The following is a 17,500-nucleotide window of genomic DNA, read 5'->3' on the forward strand; positions in this document are numbered from 1 at the left end:
GCCGCCAGCTCCGCCTCCCAGTGTTTGGTGATGGACGTCGAGCTGCAGGAAGATCAACAGAGTCAGATGAAGAGGGCCTGATGCACGGCATTATTACACGGCTCAGTGGAATACTGGATTCTGATTGATCAATCGCTCCATCCAGCGGGATATCATTCCCAGATAACAGCCGCTGAGAACAAACACGGGCTCATCCGGGTCACTGAAGTCAGCGGCGCTACACACTCGCTACACACTCGCTAGGAACGTTTTTTCATCGTGGAAGTTTTGTGTTTGTTGAGCTAATAAAATATTAAAACTCATTCGAATCAATATTTTGTGTACAGTTATTTAATTACGCCATACAGTATCGTGGACTCGCTCTCTCTTGTTTCATACAAACACAGCGGCGGCCATTGTGTGACTCCATTGACTAATTATTTACTTATGTGGCAAGAATCCGAGTAATAAGCGGATAATATACATCCAGACAGTTGTTATCTCAGAATAAACCCCTTCAGGTGTGTGTGTGTGTGTGTGTGTGTTATCTCAGAATAAACCCCTTCAGGTGTGTGTGTGTGTGTGTGTGAGTGTGTGTGTGTGTGTGTGTGTTATCTCAGAATAAACCCCTTCAGGTGTGTGTGTGTGTGAGAGTGTGTGTGTGAGTGTGTGTGTGTGTGAGTGTGTCTGTGTGTGAGAGAGAGTGTCTGTGTGTGAGAGAGTGTCTGTGTGTGAGAGAGTGTCTATGTGTGAGAGAGTGTCTGTGTGTGAGAGAGTGTCTGTGTGTGAGAAAGTGTCTGTGTGTGAGAAAGTGTCTGTGTGTGAGAGAGTGTCTGTGTGTGAGGAAGTGTCTGTGTGTGAGAAAGTGTCTGTGTGTGAGAGTATCTGTGTGTGAGAGAGTGTCTGTGTGTGAGAAAGTGTCTGTGTGTGAGAGAGTGTCTGTGTGTGAGAGTGTCTGTGTGTGAGAGAGTGTCTGTGTGTGAGAAAGTGTGTGTGAGAGTGTCTGTGTGTGAGAGAGTGTCCGTGTGTGAGAAAGTGTCTGTGTGTGAGAGAGTGTCTGTGTGTGAGAGAGTCTGTGTGTGAGAGAGTGTCTGTGTGTGAGAAAGTGTCTGTGTGTGAGAGTTTGTGTGTGAGAGAATGTCTGTGTGTGAGAGAGTGTCTGTGTGTGAGAGTATCTGTGTGTGAGAGAGTGCCTGAGAGTGTCTGTGTGTGAGAGAGTGTTTGTGTGTGAGAGAGTGTCTGTGTGTGAGAGAGTGTTTGTGTGTGAGAGAGTGTCTGTGTGTGAGAGAATGTCTGTGTGAGAGAGTGTTTGTGTGTGAGAGTGTCTGTGTGTGAGAGAATGTCTGTGTGTGAGAGAATGTGTGTGAGAGAGTGTCTGTGTGTGAGAGTGTCTGTGTGTGAGAGTGTCTGTGTGTGAGAGTGTCTGTGTGTGAGAGAGTGTCTGAGTGTCTGTGTGTGAGAGAGTGTCTGTGTGTGAGAGAGTGTCTGTGTGTGAGAGAGTGTTTGTGTGTGAGAGAGTGTCTGTGTGTGAGAGAATGTCTGTGTGTGAGAGAGTGTTTGTGTGTGAGAGAGTGTCTGTGTGTGAGAGAATGTCTGTGTGTGAGAGAATGTCTGTGTGTGAGAGAATGTCTGTGTGAGAGAGTGTTTGTGTGTGAGAGTGTCTGTGTGTGAGAGAATGTCTGTGTGTGAGAGAATGTGTGTGAGAGAATGTGTGTGAGAGAGTGTCTGTGTGTGAGAGTGTCTGTGTGTGAGAGTGTCTGTGTGTGAGAGTGTCTGTGTGTGAGAGTGTCTGTGTGTGAGAGAGAGTGTCTGTGTGTGAGAGAGAGTGTCTGTGTGTGAGAGAGAGTGTCTGTGTGTGAGAGAGTGTCTGAGTGTCTGTGTGTGAGAGAGTGTCTGTGTGTGAGAGAGTGTCTGTGTGTGAGAGAGTGTTTGTGTGTGAGAGAGTGTCTGTGTGTGAGAGAATGTCTGTGTGTGAGAGAGGTTTTGTGTGTGAGAGAGTGTCTGTGTGTGAGAGAATGTCTGTGTGTGAGAGAGTGTCTGTGTGTGAGAGTGTCTGTGTGTGAGAGAGTGTCTGTGTGTGAGAGTGTCTGTGTGTGAGAGAGTGTCTGTGTGTGAGAGAATGTCTGTGTGTGAGAGAGTGTGTGTGAGAGTGTCTGTGTGTGAGAGAGTGTCTGTGTGTGAGAGTGTCTGTGTGTGAGAGAGTGTCTGTGTGTGTGTGAGAGAGTGTGTGTGTGAGAAAGTGTGTGTGTGTGAGAGAGTGTTTGTGTGTGAGAGAGTGTTTGTGTGTGAGAGTGTCTGAGAGTGTCTGTGTGTGAGAGAGTCTGTGTGTGAGAGAGTGTCTGTGTGTGAGAGAGTGTGTGTGTGTGTGAGAGTGTGTGTGAGAGAGTGTTTGTGTGTGAGAGAGTGTCTGAGAGTGTCTGTGTGAGAGAGTGTTTGTGTGAGAGTGTCTGTGTCTGTGTGTGAGAGAGTGTTTGTGTGTGAGAGAGTGTCTGAGAGTGTTTGTGTGTGAGAGAGTGTCTGAGAGTGTCTGTGTGTGAGAGTGTCTGTGTGAGAGTGTCTGAGAGTGTTTGTGTGTGAGAGAGTGTCTGAGTGTCTGTGTGTGAGAGAGTGTCTGTGTGTGAGTGAGTGTCTGTGTGTGATAGAGTGTTTGTGTGTGAGAGAGTGTCTGAGAGTGTCTGTGTGTGAGAGAGTGTCTGTGTGTGAGAGTGTCTGTGTGAGAGAGTGTCTGAGAGTGTTTGTGTGTGAGAGAGTGTGAGAGAGTGTCTGAGAGTGTCTGTGTGTGAGAGTGTCTGTGTGAGAGAGTGTCTGAGAGTGTCTGTGTGTGAGAGAGTGTCTGTGTGTGAGAGTGTCTGTGTGAGAGTGTCTGAGAGTGTCTGTGTGTGAGAGAGTGTCTGTGTGAGAGTGTCTGAGAGTGTCTGTGTGTGAGAGAGTGTCTGAGAGTGTCTGTGTGTGAGAGTGTCTGTGTGAGAGAGTGTCTGAGAGTGTTTGTGTGTGAGAGAGTGTCTGTGTGAGAGTGTCTGAGAGTGTCTGTGTGTGAGAGAGTGTCTGTGTGTGAGAGAGTGTCTGTGTGAGTGTCTGAGAGTGTTTGTGTGTGAGAGAGTGTTTGTGTGTGAGAGAGTGTCTGTGTGTGAGTGTCTGAGAGTGTTTGTGTGTGAGAGTGTTTGTGTGTGAGAGAGTGTCTGTGTGTGAGTGTCTGAGTGTGAGAGAGTGTTTGTGTGTGAGAGAGTGTCTGTGTGAGAGTGTCTGAGAGTGTTTGTGTGTGAGAGAGTGTCTGAGAGTGTCTGTGTGTGAGAGAGTGTTTGTGTGAGAGAGTGTCTGTGTGTGAGAGTGTCTGTGTGAGAGAGTGTCTGAGAGTGTTTGTGTGTGAGAGAGTGTCTGAGAGTGTCTGTGTGTGAGAGTGTCTGTGTCACACACACACACACACACACACACACACACACACACACACACACACACACACACACACACACACACACACACACACACACACACACACACACACACACACACACACACACACAAACTGATCCAAACATGACTAGTTTAAGGTGTGTGTGTGTCAGAGACGGCGATCTGGACAGAAGTGCTTCTCATGGGTGATGATTTAAGTGCGTTTTCATCCATATTTAACGTATGTGTAACACAGTGTTTAATGTAATGTTGTGTTTGTGTGTGTGAGAGTGTCTGAGTCTGAGAGAGTGTCTGTGTGTGAGAGTGTCTGAGAGTGTCTGTGTGTGAGAGAGTGTCTGAGAGTGTCTGTGTGTGAGAGTGTCTGTGTGAGAGAGTGTCTGTGTGTGAGAGTGTCTGTGTGTGAGAGTGTCTGTGTGAGAGTGTCTGTGTGTGTGAGAGAGTGTCTGTGTGTGAGAGAGTGTCTGTGTGTGAGAGTGTCTGTGTGAGAGAGTGTCTGTGTGAGAGAGTGTCTGTGTGTGAGAGTGTCTGTGTGTGAGAGAGTGTCTGTGTGTGAGAGTGTCTGTGTGTGAGAGTGTGTCTGTGTGTGAGAGAGTGTCTGTGTGTGAGAGAGTGTCTGTGTGAGAGAGTGTCTGTGTGAGGGAGGTCTGTGTGTGAGAGTGTCTGTGTGTGAGAGTGTCTGAGAGTGTCTGTGTGTGAGAGTGTCTGTGTGAGAGAGTGTCTGAGAGTGTCTGTGTGAGAGAGTGTCTGTGTGAGAGAGTGTCTGTGTGAGAGAGTGTCTGTGTGTGAGAGTGTCTGTGTGTGAGAGAGTGTCTGAGAGTGTCTGTGTGTGAGAGTGTCTGTGTGAGAGAGTGTCTGAGAGTGTCTGTGTGTGAGAGTGTCTGAGAGTGTCTGTGTGAGAGTGTCTGAGAGTGTCTGTGTGAGAGAGTGTCTGAGAGTGTCTGTGTGAGAGAGTGTCTGTGTGAGAGTGTCTGTGTGTGAGAGAGTGTCTGTGTGTGAGTGAGTGTCTGTGTGTGAGAGTGTCTGTGTTAGAGAGTGTCTGAGAGTGTCTGTGTGAGAGAGTGTCTGTGTGAGTGTCTGTGTGTGAGAGTGTCTGTGTGTGAGAGTGTCTGTGTGAGAGAGTGTCTGTGTGTGAGAGTGTCTGTGTGTGAGAGTGTCTGTGTGTGAGAGAGTGTCTGAGAGTGTCTGTGTGTGAGTGTCTGTGTGTGAGAGAGTGTCTGAGAGTGTCTGTGTGTGAGAGTGTCTGTGTGAGAGAGTGTCTGAGAGTGTCTGTGTGAGAGAGTGTCTGTGTGAGAGAGTGTCTGTGTGTGAGAGAGTGTCTGAGAGTGTCTGTGTGTGAGAGAGTGTTTGTGTGTGAGAGTGTCTGTGTGTGAGAGAGTGTTTGTGTGTGTGAGAGTGTCTGTGTGTGAGAGAGTGTTTGTGTGTGAGAGAGTTTGTGTGTGAGAGAGTGTGTGTGTGAGAGAGTGTGTGTGTGAGAGAGTGTGTGTGTGTGAGAGAGTGTTTGTGTGTGAGAGAGTGTTTGTGTGTGTGTGTGTGTGTGCGCACGAGTGTGTGTGTGTGTGTGTGTGTGTGAGAGTGTGTGTGTGTGCACACACACACACACACACACACACACACACACACACAAACTGATCCAAACATGACTAGTTTAAGGTGTGTGTGTGTCAGAGACGGCGATCTGGACAGAAGTGCTTCTCATGGGTGATGATTTAAGTGCGTTTTCATCCATATTTAACGTACCGTATTTTCCTCACTATAAGGCGCACTTAAAAGCCTTAATTTTTTTCAAAAAACGACAGTGCGCCTTATAATCCGGAGCGCCTTATATATGGATCTGGCGCCTTATATTAATGTCTGTAAAACAACCGCTGACTTAAACCTTTTGTTTATACTTTCGCCTGGCAGCGGAGCGCGAGCCTCCGCTGATTGCGCGCGCACCTCCCCAAACAGACGAGGCATTTATACTTGACGCAACTGTTTTGTTTTAGACTGAACACCAGACCATACAACTGATTTAGACGCGCAAACTGGGTGCCGGTGTGATGAGATGTACTAATATCCGTCTGCTCGGGCAGATTCGGCTCAAAGTCGTGCATCTTCGGATGCGGAGGCGCGCGTGCTGTCACAATGACGTCATTTTGCCGCGCGTGCGCCTCCGCATCCGAAGATGCACGTTTTTTGCGGATATTCGTTTTTTATTACCTTCGCGTCGAGTATAAACAAGGTTTTACAGCTCAGCCACTTGTTTTTTCATATTTTTTTGCAAGTGGTAGATCTTGGTTTACATTTGGACTTTGGATGTGATCTTAGGCTTGAAAAGGTTGGTGACCACTGCATAACGCAAACCCAGTCAAACGTTTGACTGCAGTATCTTCTATTCTATGCGCCTTATAATCCGGTGCGCCCTATATATGAAAACAGTTCTAAAATAGGCCATTCATTGAACGTGCGCCTTATAATCAGGTGCGCATTATAGTGCGGAAAATACGGTATGTGTAACACAGTGTTTAATGTAATGTTGTCCAGGCGGAGCATCAAATATGGATGAACACATTAATCGACACACACAGATGAAGGATCAGCTGACCTGTGCGGGAACGGCACGGCGTTGAGCTCGGCTATGTGTGAGCCAGGGGTGTGTGAGCTCGGTGTGTGAGAGCTCGGTGTGTGAGCTCGGCTCTCGGCGTCAGGCGTCACTCTCTCGTCTGTCCCGTTGATGCTCTCTGGAGTCACAGGAGACTGAAGATCACCCGGCGCCGATTCCTGACACAACAAACACACACAAACCACAGTCAGAAACACACAAACCACAGTCAGAAACACACACAAAACACAGTCAGAAACACACACACACACACACACACACACACACACACAAACACAGTCACAAACACACACACAACACAGTCAGAAACACACACAACACAGTCAGAAACACACACAACACAGTCACAAACACACAAAACAGTCACAAACACACACAACAGTCACAAACACACAACAGTCACAAACACACACAACACAGTCACAAACACACAACAGTCACAAACACACACAACACAGTCACAAACACACACAACACAATCAGAAACACACAACACAGTCACAAACACACACAACACAGTCACAAACACACACAACACAGTCACAAACACAGTCACAAACGCACACAACAGTCAGAAACACACAACAGTCACAAATACACAAAACACAGTCAGAAACACACACACACAACAGTCACAAACAGTCAGAAACACACAACAACACAGTCAGAAACACACACAACAGTCAGAATCACAACACAGTCACAAACACAGTCAGAAACACACACAACACAATCAGAAACACACAACACAGTCAGAAACACACACAACAGTCACAAACACACACAACACAGTCACAAACACACACAACACAGTCACAAAAACACACAACACAATCAGAAACACACAACACAGTCAGAAACACACACAACAGTCACAAACACACACAACACAGTCACAAACACGCACAACACAGTCACAAAAACACACAACACAGTCACAAACGCACACAACAGTCAGAAACACACAACAGTCACAAACACACAAAACACAGTCAGAAACACACACACACACACACACACACACACACACACACACACACACACACACACACACACACACAACACAGTCACAAACACAGTCAGAAACACACACAACAACACAGTCAGAAACACACACAACACAGTCAGAATCACAACAGTCACAAACACAAACCACAGTCAGAAACACACACAACACAGTCACAAACACACAAACCACAGTCACAAACACACAAACCACAACACAGTCACAAACACACAAACCACAACACAGTCACAAACACACAAACCACAGTCACAAACACACAAACCACAACACAGTCACAAACACACAAACCAGTCACAAACACACAAACCACAGTCACAAACACACAAACCACAGTCACAAACACAAAACACAGTCAGAAACGTCTCTGGTTACTCACGTAACCGTAGTTCCCTGAGAGGAGGGAACGAGACATTACGTATGGGGAAATCCATTTTCCTCGAATTATGAAGTCTGATTTGAATAACTCTTTTGCTTGCAAATAGCCAATGGCGACCCCCGCCCTCACCTGATTGGCTGACAACTCCCAATATATGTGACGGCGGGCGCCAAAACCCTCAGAATCTTAGCTGAACGAGAGTAAGGAGACTGGAAGTTTTTCCACACGGCAGGTTACGTAATGTCTCGTTCCCTCCTCTCAGGGAACTACGGTTACGTGAGTAACCAGAGACGTTCCCTTATCGAGTCGGTCTCTCGACATTACGTATGGGGAACAATAAAACCCCCGCCGTGTGGGAAAAAGCTCGGCCCAGCTCGCAACGAGCCCAAGTAGAGCACAAGCACTAATCCCTACCTCACAACAGCTCAGGTTCAGGCACCGGACCTAGTTGAAACACCTATTGGCACAGAGCCAAGTCGGCGTCCGCACCAACGTAGCCCCGCTCACCTAGTTAAGCAACGCTGAACTGAAGTGAATGGGGGATTTCAGCAATGTGAGGGCATAATAAGGTGACACATAGATATAGTGAACATAATGCAGCTATTGCCAATAACTCGCACTGCCTACACGACCTTGTCGAAACCATGGCTAGAGCGCGCGCCAGACGGGGCGTGTCTAGTCTAGTCCAATGACAGCTCAGCTCCCTCTCCCTGCACTGACAGTACATGTGGTGCGAAGGAAGAAATATCCAAGTTATAGAATCTTGCAAACGTGTTGCGAGAGGACCAGCCTGCAGCAAAACAAATGTCCTGAATTGACATGCCTTTCGCCCATGCCCACGATGACGCCAAACTCCTCGTGGAGTGGGCGTGCACCCCTATAGGGCAAGGGCTCCCCGGGAAGCATAAGCCAGTCGCACAGCCTCCACTATCCAGTGTGATAGCCTCTGTTTCGACAGCGCGTCGCCTTTCTTGGCACCCGCGTAGCAGACGAAGAGCTGCTCTGAAGTTCGAAACTGACTAGTTCCGTTCACATAAGCACGCAGGGCACGCACGGGGCACAAAGCGCACTTCTGAGACACTGAATCACCGTCCTCGTCGGGGTAAAATGCTCGAATTGTAACCACCTGCGCTCTGAACGGCGTTGAGAGCACTTTAGGCGAATAGCCACGCTTGGGTAAAAGTCTGACCATGCAATCGTCCGGTCCAAACTGCATACATGCGCTATTTACTGACAGGGCATGCAAGTCCCCCACCCGTTTCCCGCAGGCTAGCGCGAGCAGTAGCGCCGTCTTGAATGAGAGCACTTTAATGTCAGCTGGTTCAAAAGGTGGGTCGGACAGTGCACTAAGTACTAACGACAGGTCCCAGACCGGCATCTGACGAAGGCGGGGGGATTAAGCCGCCTAGCTCCCCGGAGAAAACTCGTTATCAAAGGATGTTTCCCCACTGAATGGCCATCCAGCACATCACGAAAAACGGCAATAGCGGCCACGTAGACTTTCAGTGTAGATGGCGAGCAACCAACATCCAGACGTTCCTGTAGGAAGGTCAGAATAATGGAAATATCGCAATTCTTGGGGTCCTCCTTTTTGTCAACACACCAGTTAGCAAACACTTTCCACTTCAGAGCGTATAAGCGCCTCGTCGAAGGGGCTCTAGCCTGGGCTATTGTCTGCAGCACTCGCTGTGATACTCCGCGCTGACCTGCCACACATGCAGGTCCCATAGCTCCGGGTTGGGGTGCCATATGGTGCCCTTCGCCTGAGATAGGAGGTCTCTTCTTGGTGGTATCCGCCACGGGGGAAACCGCGACATGTTCACCAGTTCCGGGAACCAAATGGTTGGGCCATTTGGGCGCTACCAAAATCAACGCACATCTCTCCTCTCTGATCTTTTGCAGCACCAGCGGCATTAACTTGATCGGAGGAAAAGCATACTTCCGTCCCTTCGGCCAGCGGCTCGACAGAGCGTCTCCCTCCAGAGGGGCTGTTGTCAAAGCAAAGTACAGCGGGCAGTGAGCGTTCTCCTGCGATGCAAAGAGGTCGATCTCCGCTTTGCCAAACAGATTCCAGATCATGTTTATCGTCTGCGGGTGAAGCCTCCACTCCCCGTGCACGATGCCATCCCTGGACAGCATGTCCGCGCCGCAATTCAAACTGCCCGGCACGTGCACTGCTCGAATCGACAGGAGTACTCTGTCCGTCCATAATAGCAGCCGTCTCGCTAGACCCTGCAGGGATCGCGAACGCAAACCTCCCTGGCGATTGATGTACGCCACCACCGCCGTGCTGTCCGTTCTGATGAGAACATGACGGTCTTTCACAAACGGGAGGAAACTCCGCAGCGCTAGATGGGCCGCTTCCATCTCCAAGCAGTTTATATGCCAGCGCGTCTGGTCCCCTGTCCACGTACCGAATGCCGGTCTGCCATCGCAGAGGGCTCCCCAGCCTGACAGTGACGCATCCGTAGTGACCACTACGCGTCTGACCACTCTGCCCAAAGCAGCCCCCTGCTCGAACATGGTCGAATCGAACCAGGGCGCTAGAGTCTCCAGAAATGAACGCGTTATAATAAGGCGTTCCGTTCCCGCTCTCCACGCCCGCGGCTGCACTCGGCTCTGTAACCAGTGTTGAAGCGGTCTCATGTGCAACAAGCCCAGTCTGCAGACGGAGGCTGCAGCTGCCATCAGGCCGAGTAGCCTCTGAAACGTTTTTAAGGGGATGGCTCTGCCTTGAGCGAATAGGGCTAATGTATTGTGAATCGACTGGATTCTCGGTTCTGACAGCTTCGCGATCATAGCGCGCGAGTCCAGCACCATACCGAGGAATGTGATAGACTGGCACGGTTGAAGCGCGCTCTTCTGCATGTTCACAGACAGTCCCAAACCTGTCAGGTGGGTGAGGAGTCTGCGTTTGTGTTCCTCGAGAACACACTCCGACCGCGCGATGACTAACCAGTCGTCGAGATAGTTCAGAATGCGCATTCCACTGAGCTTCAGGGGAGCAAGCGCTGTATTCATGCACATTGTAAATACACGGGGGGCCAGAGCCAGCCCGAACGGCAATACTTTGAACTGGTATGCCACACCTTCGAATGCAAAACGGAGGAAGCGCCTGTGATGCGGGGCTATCTGAATGTGGAAGTATGCATCCTTCAGATCCACTGCAATGAAGTAATAGTTGGGCTGAATGTGCGCGAGGATCTGCTTCACAGTTATCATTTTAAACGCGCGTTTCGCGAGCGCTTTGTTCAATAATCTCAGATCTAAGATGGGGCGCATGCCTCCGTCCTTCTTTGGTACTAGAAAATAACGGCTGTAGAAACCGGAATTTCTCCGCTCTTCGGGTACTATCTCTACTGCTTGTTTGGCCAGGAGAGAGAGATTTCTGCCCGAAGTAGCGGGGCGCTCTGTTCTGACACCTCTGTCATAATCACACCGCCGAAGCGGGGTGGTCTGCGAGCGAATTGAAGTGTATAGCCGTGTTTTATTGTGTTTAACACCCAATATGATGCCGTCGGGAGCGTCGACCACGCGCTCAGGTGGCTCGATAAGGGGGGTTTTAACGCATGCTGCGGCGGGGGCTGAGCGCCAGCCACCGGGGAAGCATTGACCGCTACATGAATGACAGGTGACTCGTCCGCGGCTTTTCGCACGGGGACATAAATAGCCACCTCCTCGGGTTTCCCCGAGCTTCCGCTCTGCGAAACGTCCCCCGGGGGAGAGGTTTCGCTTATGACGCGGGTAATAGTGTAGGGAGGAAGAAAGCTCTTTTGCTGAGACATGTAATGCACTTTGTTTATTGAAACAGAACACAGCGGTTTCAACATCAACACATTCACGTCGAACTCTGGGAGGGAACACGCCCTCTTCGCAGCGGGTCCGACGAACACGTCCCGCGCTCTCTTCCCCCCGACACGCACATCAGGAACGCTGTTCTTTCTTGCCCGCCGGGCGCCCTTGGCTGCTAGAGGCCGGCTTCGCACCAAAGCGGGGCTTCCTGAACTGCCTCTGGCGGAGGGGAGGCTCCGGCTCGCAACGCTCTGCCGCGCTCGGGGAAGCGCGCCTGGTGTGTCCCGCCGGGCGCTGCGCTGACGAAGACCTGGACCTCGCTGCAGGGGGGGCTTGAGACCGTTTCGGCAGGAGATGAGGCATCATCTTAGATTGCTTGACGGTCTCGGCGTACTTGTCAGACAGCGACTCCACCGCAACACCGAAAAGACCCGTAGGGCTCACCGGCGCGTCCAGGAACTGCCTCTTATCAGCATCGCGCATCCCTGACAGCGTCAGCCACAGATGGCGATGCAGGGCCACAAGACTGCCCATATTGCGGCCGATTCCCTGGGCGACCTTCTTAGACGCCGCCAGAGCGAGATCCGCCGCCGTGCGCAGTTTTCTGAGCAACTCTGGGTCCGGATTTCCCTCATCCAGGGACCCTAGGAGTCGTGTTTGGAAAACCTGCAGGATTGCCATCGTGTGGAGGGCAGATGCTGCATGTCCAGCTGAAGTGTATGCTTTCTCGGCAATGTGGGCAGTAGCTCGACATGGCCTAGAAGGCAGTTGGGCGGTCTTCCAGCCAGGAGAAGACGCCAGATGGGCCGCGATGGCATCCTCGACGGGAGGCAATCGCGTGTATCCCAATTTCTCCGCCCCTTCTACTGTCGTGAGCAGCTGGGTACCTTGTGCATGGGCTCGGGCTGAGTAAGGGGAGCGCCATGACCTGGCGAGCTCCTCGTGGACCTCAGAGAAAAAGGGCGCGGGTCTCCTAGGGGCTTCAGCCTGACGGCCCGCGCCGAGGAAGGAACCGTCCATCCATCTCTTAGACGGCAGCTCCTTGGGAGCTGTCCACTCCAGCTCCATATCCGCCACAGCCTCCGTGAGAATGGCCATAAGCTCCGCATCCAAAGAGGCGGGGGCGCCTTCAGACGGGGACTCGGACCACGCTCCCGGGTCGGAGGCACTGGTAGACATGGCGTCGTCACTGTCGTATCCAAACGAGACCATTTCCCGCGCTTCTTTAGGAGGGCGGTAACTGGCCTCAGTGTAAGTTAAGGGCTCTGCCACGTGAGGATGGCGTGGGTGTTGGGCCGACGTCAGCGCCTCGACAGAGTCCATAGATGGAGTTCTCTGCTGTCTCCCGGTCCGCGGCTCGAGGGCGGCAGACTGGGGAGAGGCAGGAGATACAAGGCCGTCGTTACGTGTAACGGCCAGCCTTGCACGAAGGATCTTGATGGGAAGCTCCTCACAGGCACGACATCCCGATCCTCCGAATGCCGCCTCCGCGTGGGCCCGACCCAGGCATTGCACGCACTGCTCGTGCGCGTCTGGGAATTCGATGGGTCCACCACACATGCGGCAAAGAGACATAATGAAATAATCCACCGGAACGCGAGAGGGGAAAACTCCTTACTATATTCCGCTCTAATGCGTACATCAACGGTAAACCAGACTCGAGTGAAGAAAAAAGATTCTGAGGGTTTTGGCGCCCGCCGTCACCTATATTGGGAGTTGTCAGCCAATCAGGTGAGGGCGGGGGTCGCCATTGGCTATTTGCAAGCAAAAGAGTTATTCAAATCAGACTTCATAATTCGAGGAAAATGGATTTCCCCATACGTAATGTCGAGAGACCGACTCGATAAGGGAACAGACAAACCACAGTCACAAACACAAAACAAAGTGAAGTCTTTATGAGTGAGTCATTGAATCATTCATTCAAGAGATTTGTTCAAAAACGCTGATTCATCCAGTAATGAAACAAGTGAAGTCTTTATGAGTGAGTCATTGAATCATTCATTCAAGAGATTTGTTCAAAAACAGATTCATCCAGTAATGAAACAAGTGAAGTCTTTAGGCTTGTTCGACTTGAACTGGCGCTGCACAGACCGATCGGTTTATGACATCAAAGAAACTCGCATATCCTACAACACAAATCTGACATTGGATGAATCGAGCTGAGCTGATGATAATATCAGGGGTGAAAGTTCAGGGTCGTCGGCCTCAGTCTTACCTTCGATGCGCCCCGGATCTGCTCGTGAACGACATCGTGAGAGAAATGACAACATCTCATGATAATCAAGAGCACATTAATCACAGAGGATCTGCTGTCGGGAATAGAGGAGTGTGAGGAAGGACTGGTGTTGGGATGGGAGGGAGGACTGGGACGGACTGGTTCTGGACGCTTGATCTGGGTCACGGGTCGGAGTCGGCTAACGGGTGTTCTGACACTCATGAGCGTTTGCTCCTTACCTTGAAGCGCGGGAAGCACGACACAGGTTTGCGCTTGAGAGACAATGTGATTGAGGATGTCAATAGATTGAAGTAGAAAAACACACACACACAGGTTGATGGTTTGGGTTATACCTGTGAGGGTGAGCTGGTCAACTCCATCTTCTCCTGAGATTTCTCTTTCGCTAATCGCGCGGCTTCTTTGAACTCCGCAAACTTCTCAGCAAACTACAGACAGACGGAGAACAGCGTCAGAGAGAGACACACACACATCCATTATATAATTGCATTGCATATAATGTGAGCTGGTCAACTAGTCTAAAATTAAGAAACCCCTAGAACACAGTAAAAAAAAATATTACAAAATATAAAAACATAGGAACATTGTGTACAATTAAGATAGGCTAATTAATTAAATTTCCAATATCCAAATATGATACTAAATACCACAGGGCTTAAAAGGGCTTCTATCTGTGACGTGCTGTCTTTGCATTTGAACATTGCACATTTTAAACAGGACACGCATTAGCTGAATAAATGTTAGCCAATACAAACATATTTATATAAAACATTTGACAATGAATAGACAGGAGTCCAATAATAGCATAACAAATCACTTATTCTAAAAATAATATAAAGTATAAGTTCTGAATCCGACATATAATGAGGGCTGTGTTAACAGTAAAACGCCCGTCATTTAACGGATTTTAAAAGCAGGGATGGATAATACAAAATGCTTTTTGACAGAAAAAAAAAAACAAGCAAGAAAAAATTTTACTTAGCCCGTCAATTTTCATTTTACAATGATCTTATGTCTGTGTGCGCGCATCCGTGTTTGTGAGAGAGCTCGCGCAGCACTGATACAACGGTACTTTTTAATCCATAAGTAACTAACGCGCTAGTTTTCATACAAAATAAATATGTAACATAATTAGGTACTTTAGTTATAATTAACACAATAACGTAACACATACGTTTCTCAACACTGAGAATGAATGAATAAATAAACGCCTGTTTCTCCAGACTCGCGCTTATCAGTAGGCTAATGTTAATCGACAAATCACAGCACTTTCATAATCACTAAGCCATAGCGATTTCAAGATTTATAGTTCAGCATTACTTGAGCATTTTATTATTTGCATGACTGAATGATGTCTTCCTCTTTTCTGAGTGACCATGAATAACTTAACGGAGTATTTTAAGATAATCCATGCGATCTGTCTGATCATCGAATCCATAAGATTAAGTTAACTCAACAATCAACTTTCCACATCGACCCCAGGCCGTTTACCTTCAGGAGTCAGAAGTACCGTACTCACTCATGACATCAGTCAGGCGGCGGCCGCGGGAGTGGAAGGGGGGTCGAGCGGGAATCTTTATTGGTGTCGATTTTCAGTCTCTTTTTAATGATAGGCCTTACGCATCTGTCAATCATCCCCGCTTGCTATTTGGGGAATGAACCCAGCGCTATGATTGGTCGAACTCTTCTTCTTTTGCTGTAGCTTGATTTGAGGACAGCGCGTGCACAGAGGCGTCACCAGGTTTTTGCGTAGTTTAGAGTGACAAATCGTATCAGCGTACTTTGAAGTCAAAATGCGTATCCGCTACGCAAAATGCGTACAGGTTGGCAGGTCTGCATATTGTGATTATTGGACGGGAGGAGCTACAGATATTGGATGGGAGGAGCTACAGATAATGGGTGGGAGGAGCTACAGATAATGGGTGGGAGGAACTACAGATAATGGACGGGAGGAGCTACAGATATGGGATGGGAGGAGCTACAGATATTGGATGGGAGGAGCTAGAGATAATGGGTGGGAGGAGCTACAGATAATGGATGGGAGGAGCTACAGATAATGGATGGGAGGAGCTACAGATAATGGATGGGAGGAGCTACAGATAATGGATGGGAGGGGCTACAGATATTGGATGGGAAGAGCTACATATAATGGGTGGGAGGGGCTACAGATAATGGATGGGAGGGGCTACAGATATTGGATGGGAGGAGCTACAGATAATGGGTGGGAGTAGCTACAGATATTGGATGGGAGGAGCTAGAGATAATGGGTGGGAGGAGCTACAGATAATGGATGGGAGGAGCTACAGATAATGGATGGGAGGAGCTACAGATAATGGATGGGAGGAGCTACAGATAATGGATGGGAGGGGCTACAGATATTGGATGGGAAGAGCTACATATAATGGGTGGGAGGGGCTACAGATAATGGATGGGAGGGGCTACAGATATTGGATGGGAGGAGCTACAGATAATGGGTGGGAGTAGCTACAGATAATGGGTGGGAGGAGCTACAGATAATGGACGGGAGGAGCTACAGATATTGGATGGGAGGAGCTACAGATAATAGATGGGAGGGGCTACAGATATTGGATGGGAGGGGCTACAGATAATGGATGGGAGGAGCTTCAGATGATGGATGGGAGGGGCTACATATATTGAATGGGAGGAGCTATAGTTTATGGATGGGAGGGGCTACAGATAATGGGTGGGAGGAGCTACAGATAATGGATGGGATGTTCAGTGAGGTTCAGGTCACGCATCAGCTGAAAATCAGCATCAGGTAAACAAACAGTTCTTGTGATTTAAGACTGAATGTGTTAAGATGTGTAAATGCGTATCTTGAGAGTGTGTAGAGCGTACTTTGCTGAGCAGCGCCTCGGAGGAGAAGCCCAGGCCGTAGACGGTGTTGGCCCGGCTGTCCGCCCACTGCCCGAACTTGTGCGAGGTCTTGGTGAAGGTCATGTTCGGGGTGATGGTGCTGTTAATGATGGCCTGTAAACACAACACACACACACACTTACACACACCAGCCGGTCTCAGAACTCAACACGTCTCCATTACACCGTGTCCTAACCAGACACGATGCGATAAGATTCCAGTGAATTTGTCTGTCCACACCAGACGTGACTGCGAGATGCGTCAAAATCAATCAAAACCCACAGTCAATCAGAATAGTGTGTGGGCGGAGTCAGCCAATCAGAACAGCATGTGGGCGTAGTCTCGCGGCACCAGAGAGTAATCTTGATGGCACTCGCAAGAAAATGGATAAGTGCTACATAATCAAATACACATTTATTACACCATTTAAACATTAAAAATACATAGGCTACTGAGTTACTAAAACAAACTTTGTCAGAGAATACACTTGTTTGTTCACAGTTTGAACGTTCTTGTTTCCATTTGTTTAATTTCAAGATCTGAGGTGAATCATCCACTGTTGCTTTTACAGCTACAAAGCTGGAGCACTAAATGATGTTCAGAGTCACATGATACACTTTTAACATTAAATAAAGCTCATAAACAGCACCTGAGATTATCATCGCCACACTCTGTTTGTTGTTCCAGCGCGACGTCACAGAAAAATAGAAACCGTTTCTACAATAGAATCGTCGCGTGTGTCGCCGTCGCGGCTGGTTAGGACATACACTCGATTAACATGGAGAAGAGGCTTTATCGCGCGCCGTGTGTAGTTAGCACACGCTGTAATACTGTCATTTTCTGCTCAGTGTTTCTGACGTGTTCACGAGAGAGTGACATAAACCCGATCCGAGACTGAAACCGATTTACAGATATGAGATTCTGACAGGATTTCACACACTACGGTCGGGTATCGTTTGAGTTTTAACAATTCCGATTTTGATTCTTCTTATGGGTTCCTAATTTCGATTCCAATAAGGTAAAAAAAAAATTTTTTTGGACATCATTCACATTATGGGCCCTATTTTAACGATCTGAAACGCAAGTATCAAGCACGAAACGCAAGTAACTTTGTGGGCGGGTCTCGGGCGCTGTTGCTATTATACCGGCGGGATAAATGACTCTCCGACGCAAATCTAAAATGTGTTGGTCTGAAGAGCTTCA

At 48.9% G+C, this 17,500-nt stretch overlaps 1 protein-coding gene across 1 annotated transcript in view; it reads right to left on the reverse strand.

Annotated features, from left to right (window-relative positions):
- The window catches only part of homer1 (homer scaffold protein 1), a 190,370-nt gene that overhangs the window by 125,754 nt on the left and 47,116 nt on the right, over nucleotides 1–17,500 (reverse strand). The window contains exons 5-8 of the mRNA XM_082140085.1: nucleotides 16,280–16,411; nucleotides 13,756–13,848; nucleotides 5,975–6,150; nucleotides 1–42 (exon numbers count right to left, since the gene is read on the reverse strand). The exon at nucleotides 1–42 is cut by the window's left edge and continues 118 nt beyond it. Of these exons, the coding sequence (XP_081996211.1) occupies nucleotides 1–42; nucleotides 5,975–6,150; nucleotides 13,756–13,848; nucleotides 16,280–16,411 (443 nt within the window). The remainder of the gene's footprint in view (nucleotides 43–5,974; nucleotides 6,151–13,755; nucleotides 13,849–16,279; nucleotides 16,412–17,500) is intronic.

Source organism: Leuciscus leuciscus (genome assembly GCF_965113295.1).
Source record: "Leuciscus leuciscus genome assembly, chromosome: 16".
In the NCBI taxonomy this organism is placed as follows: domain Eukaryota; kingdom Metazoa; phylum Chordata; class Actinopteri; order Cypriniformes; family Leuciscidae; genus Leuciscus; species Leuciscus leuciscus.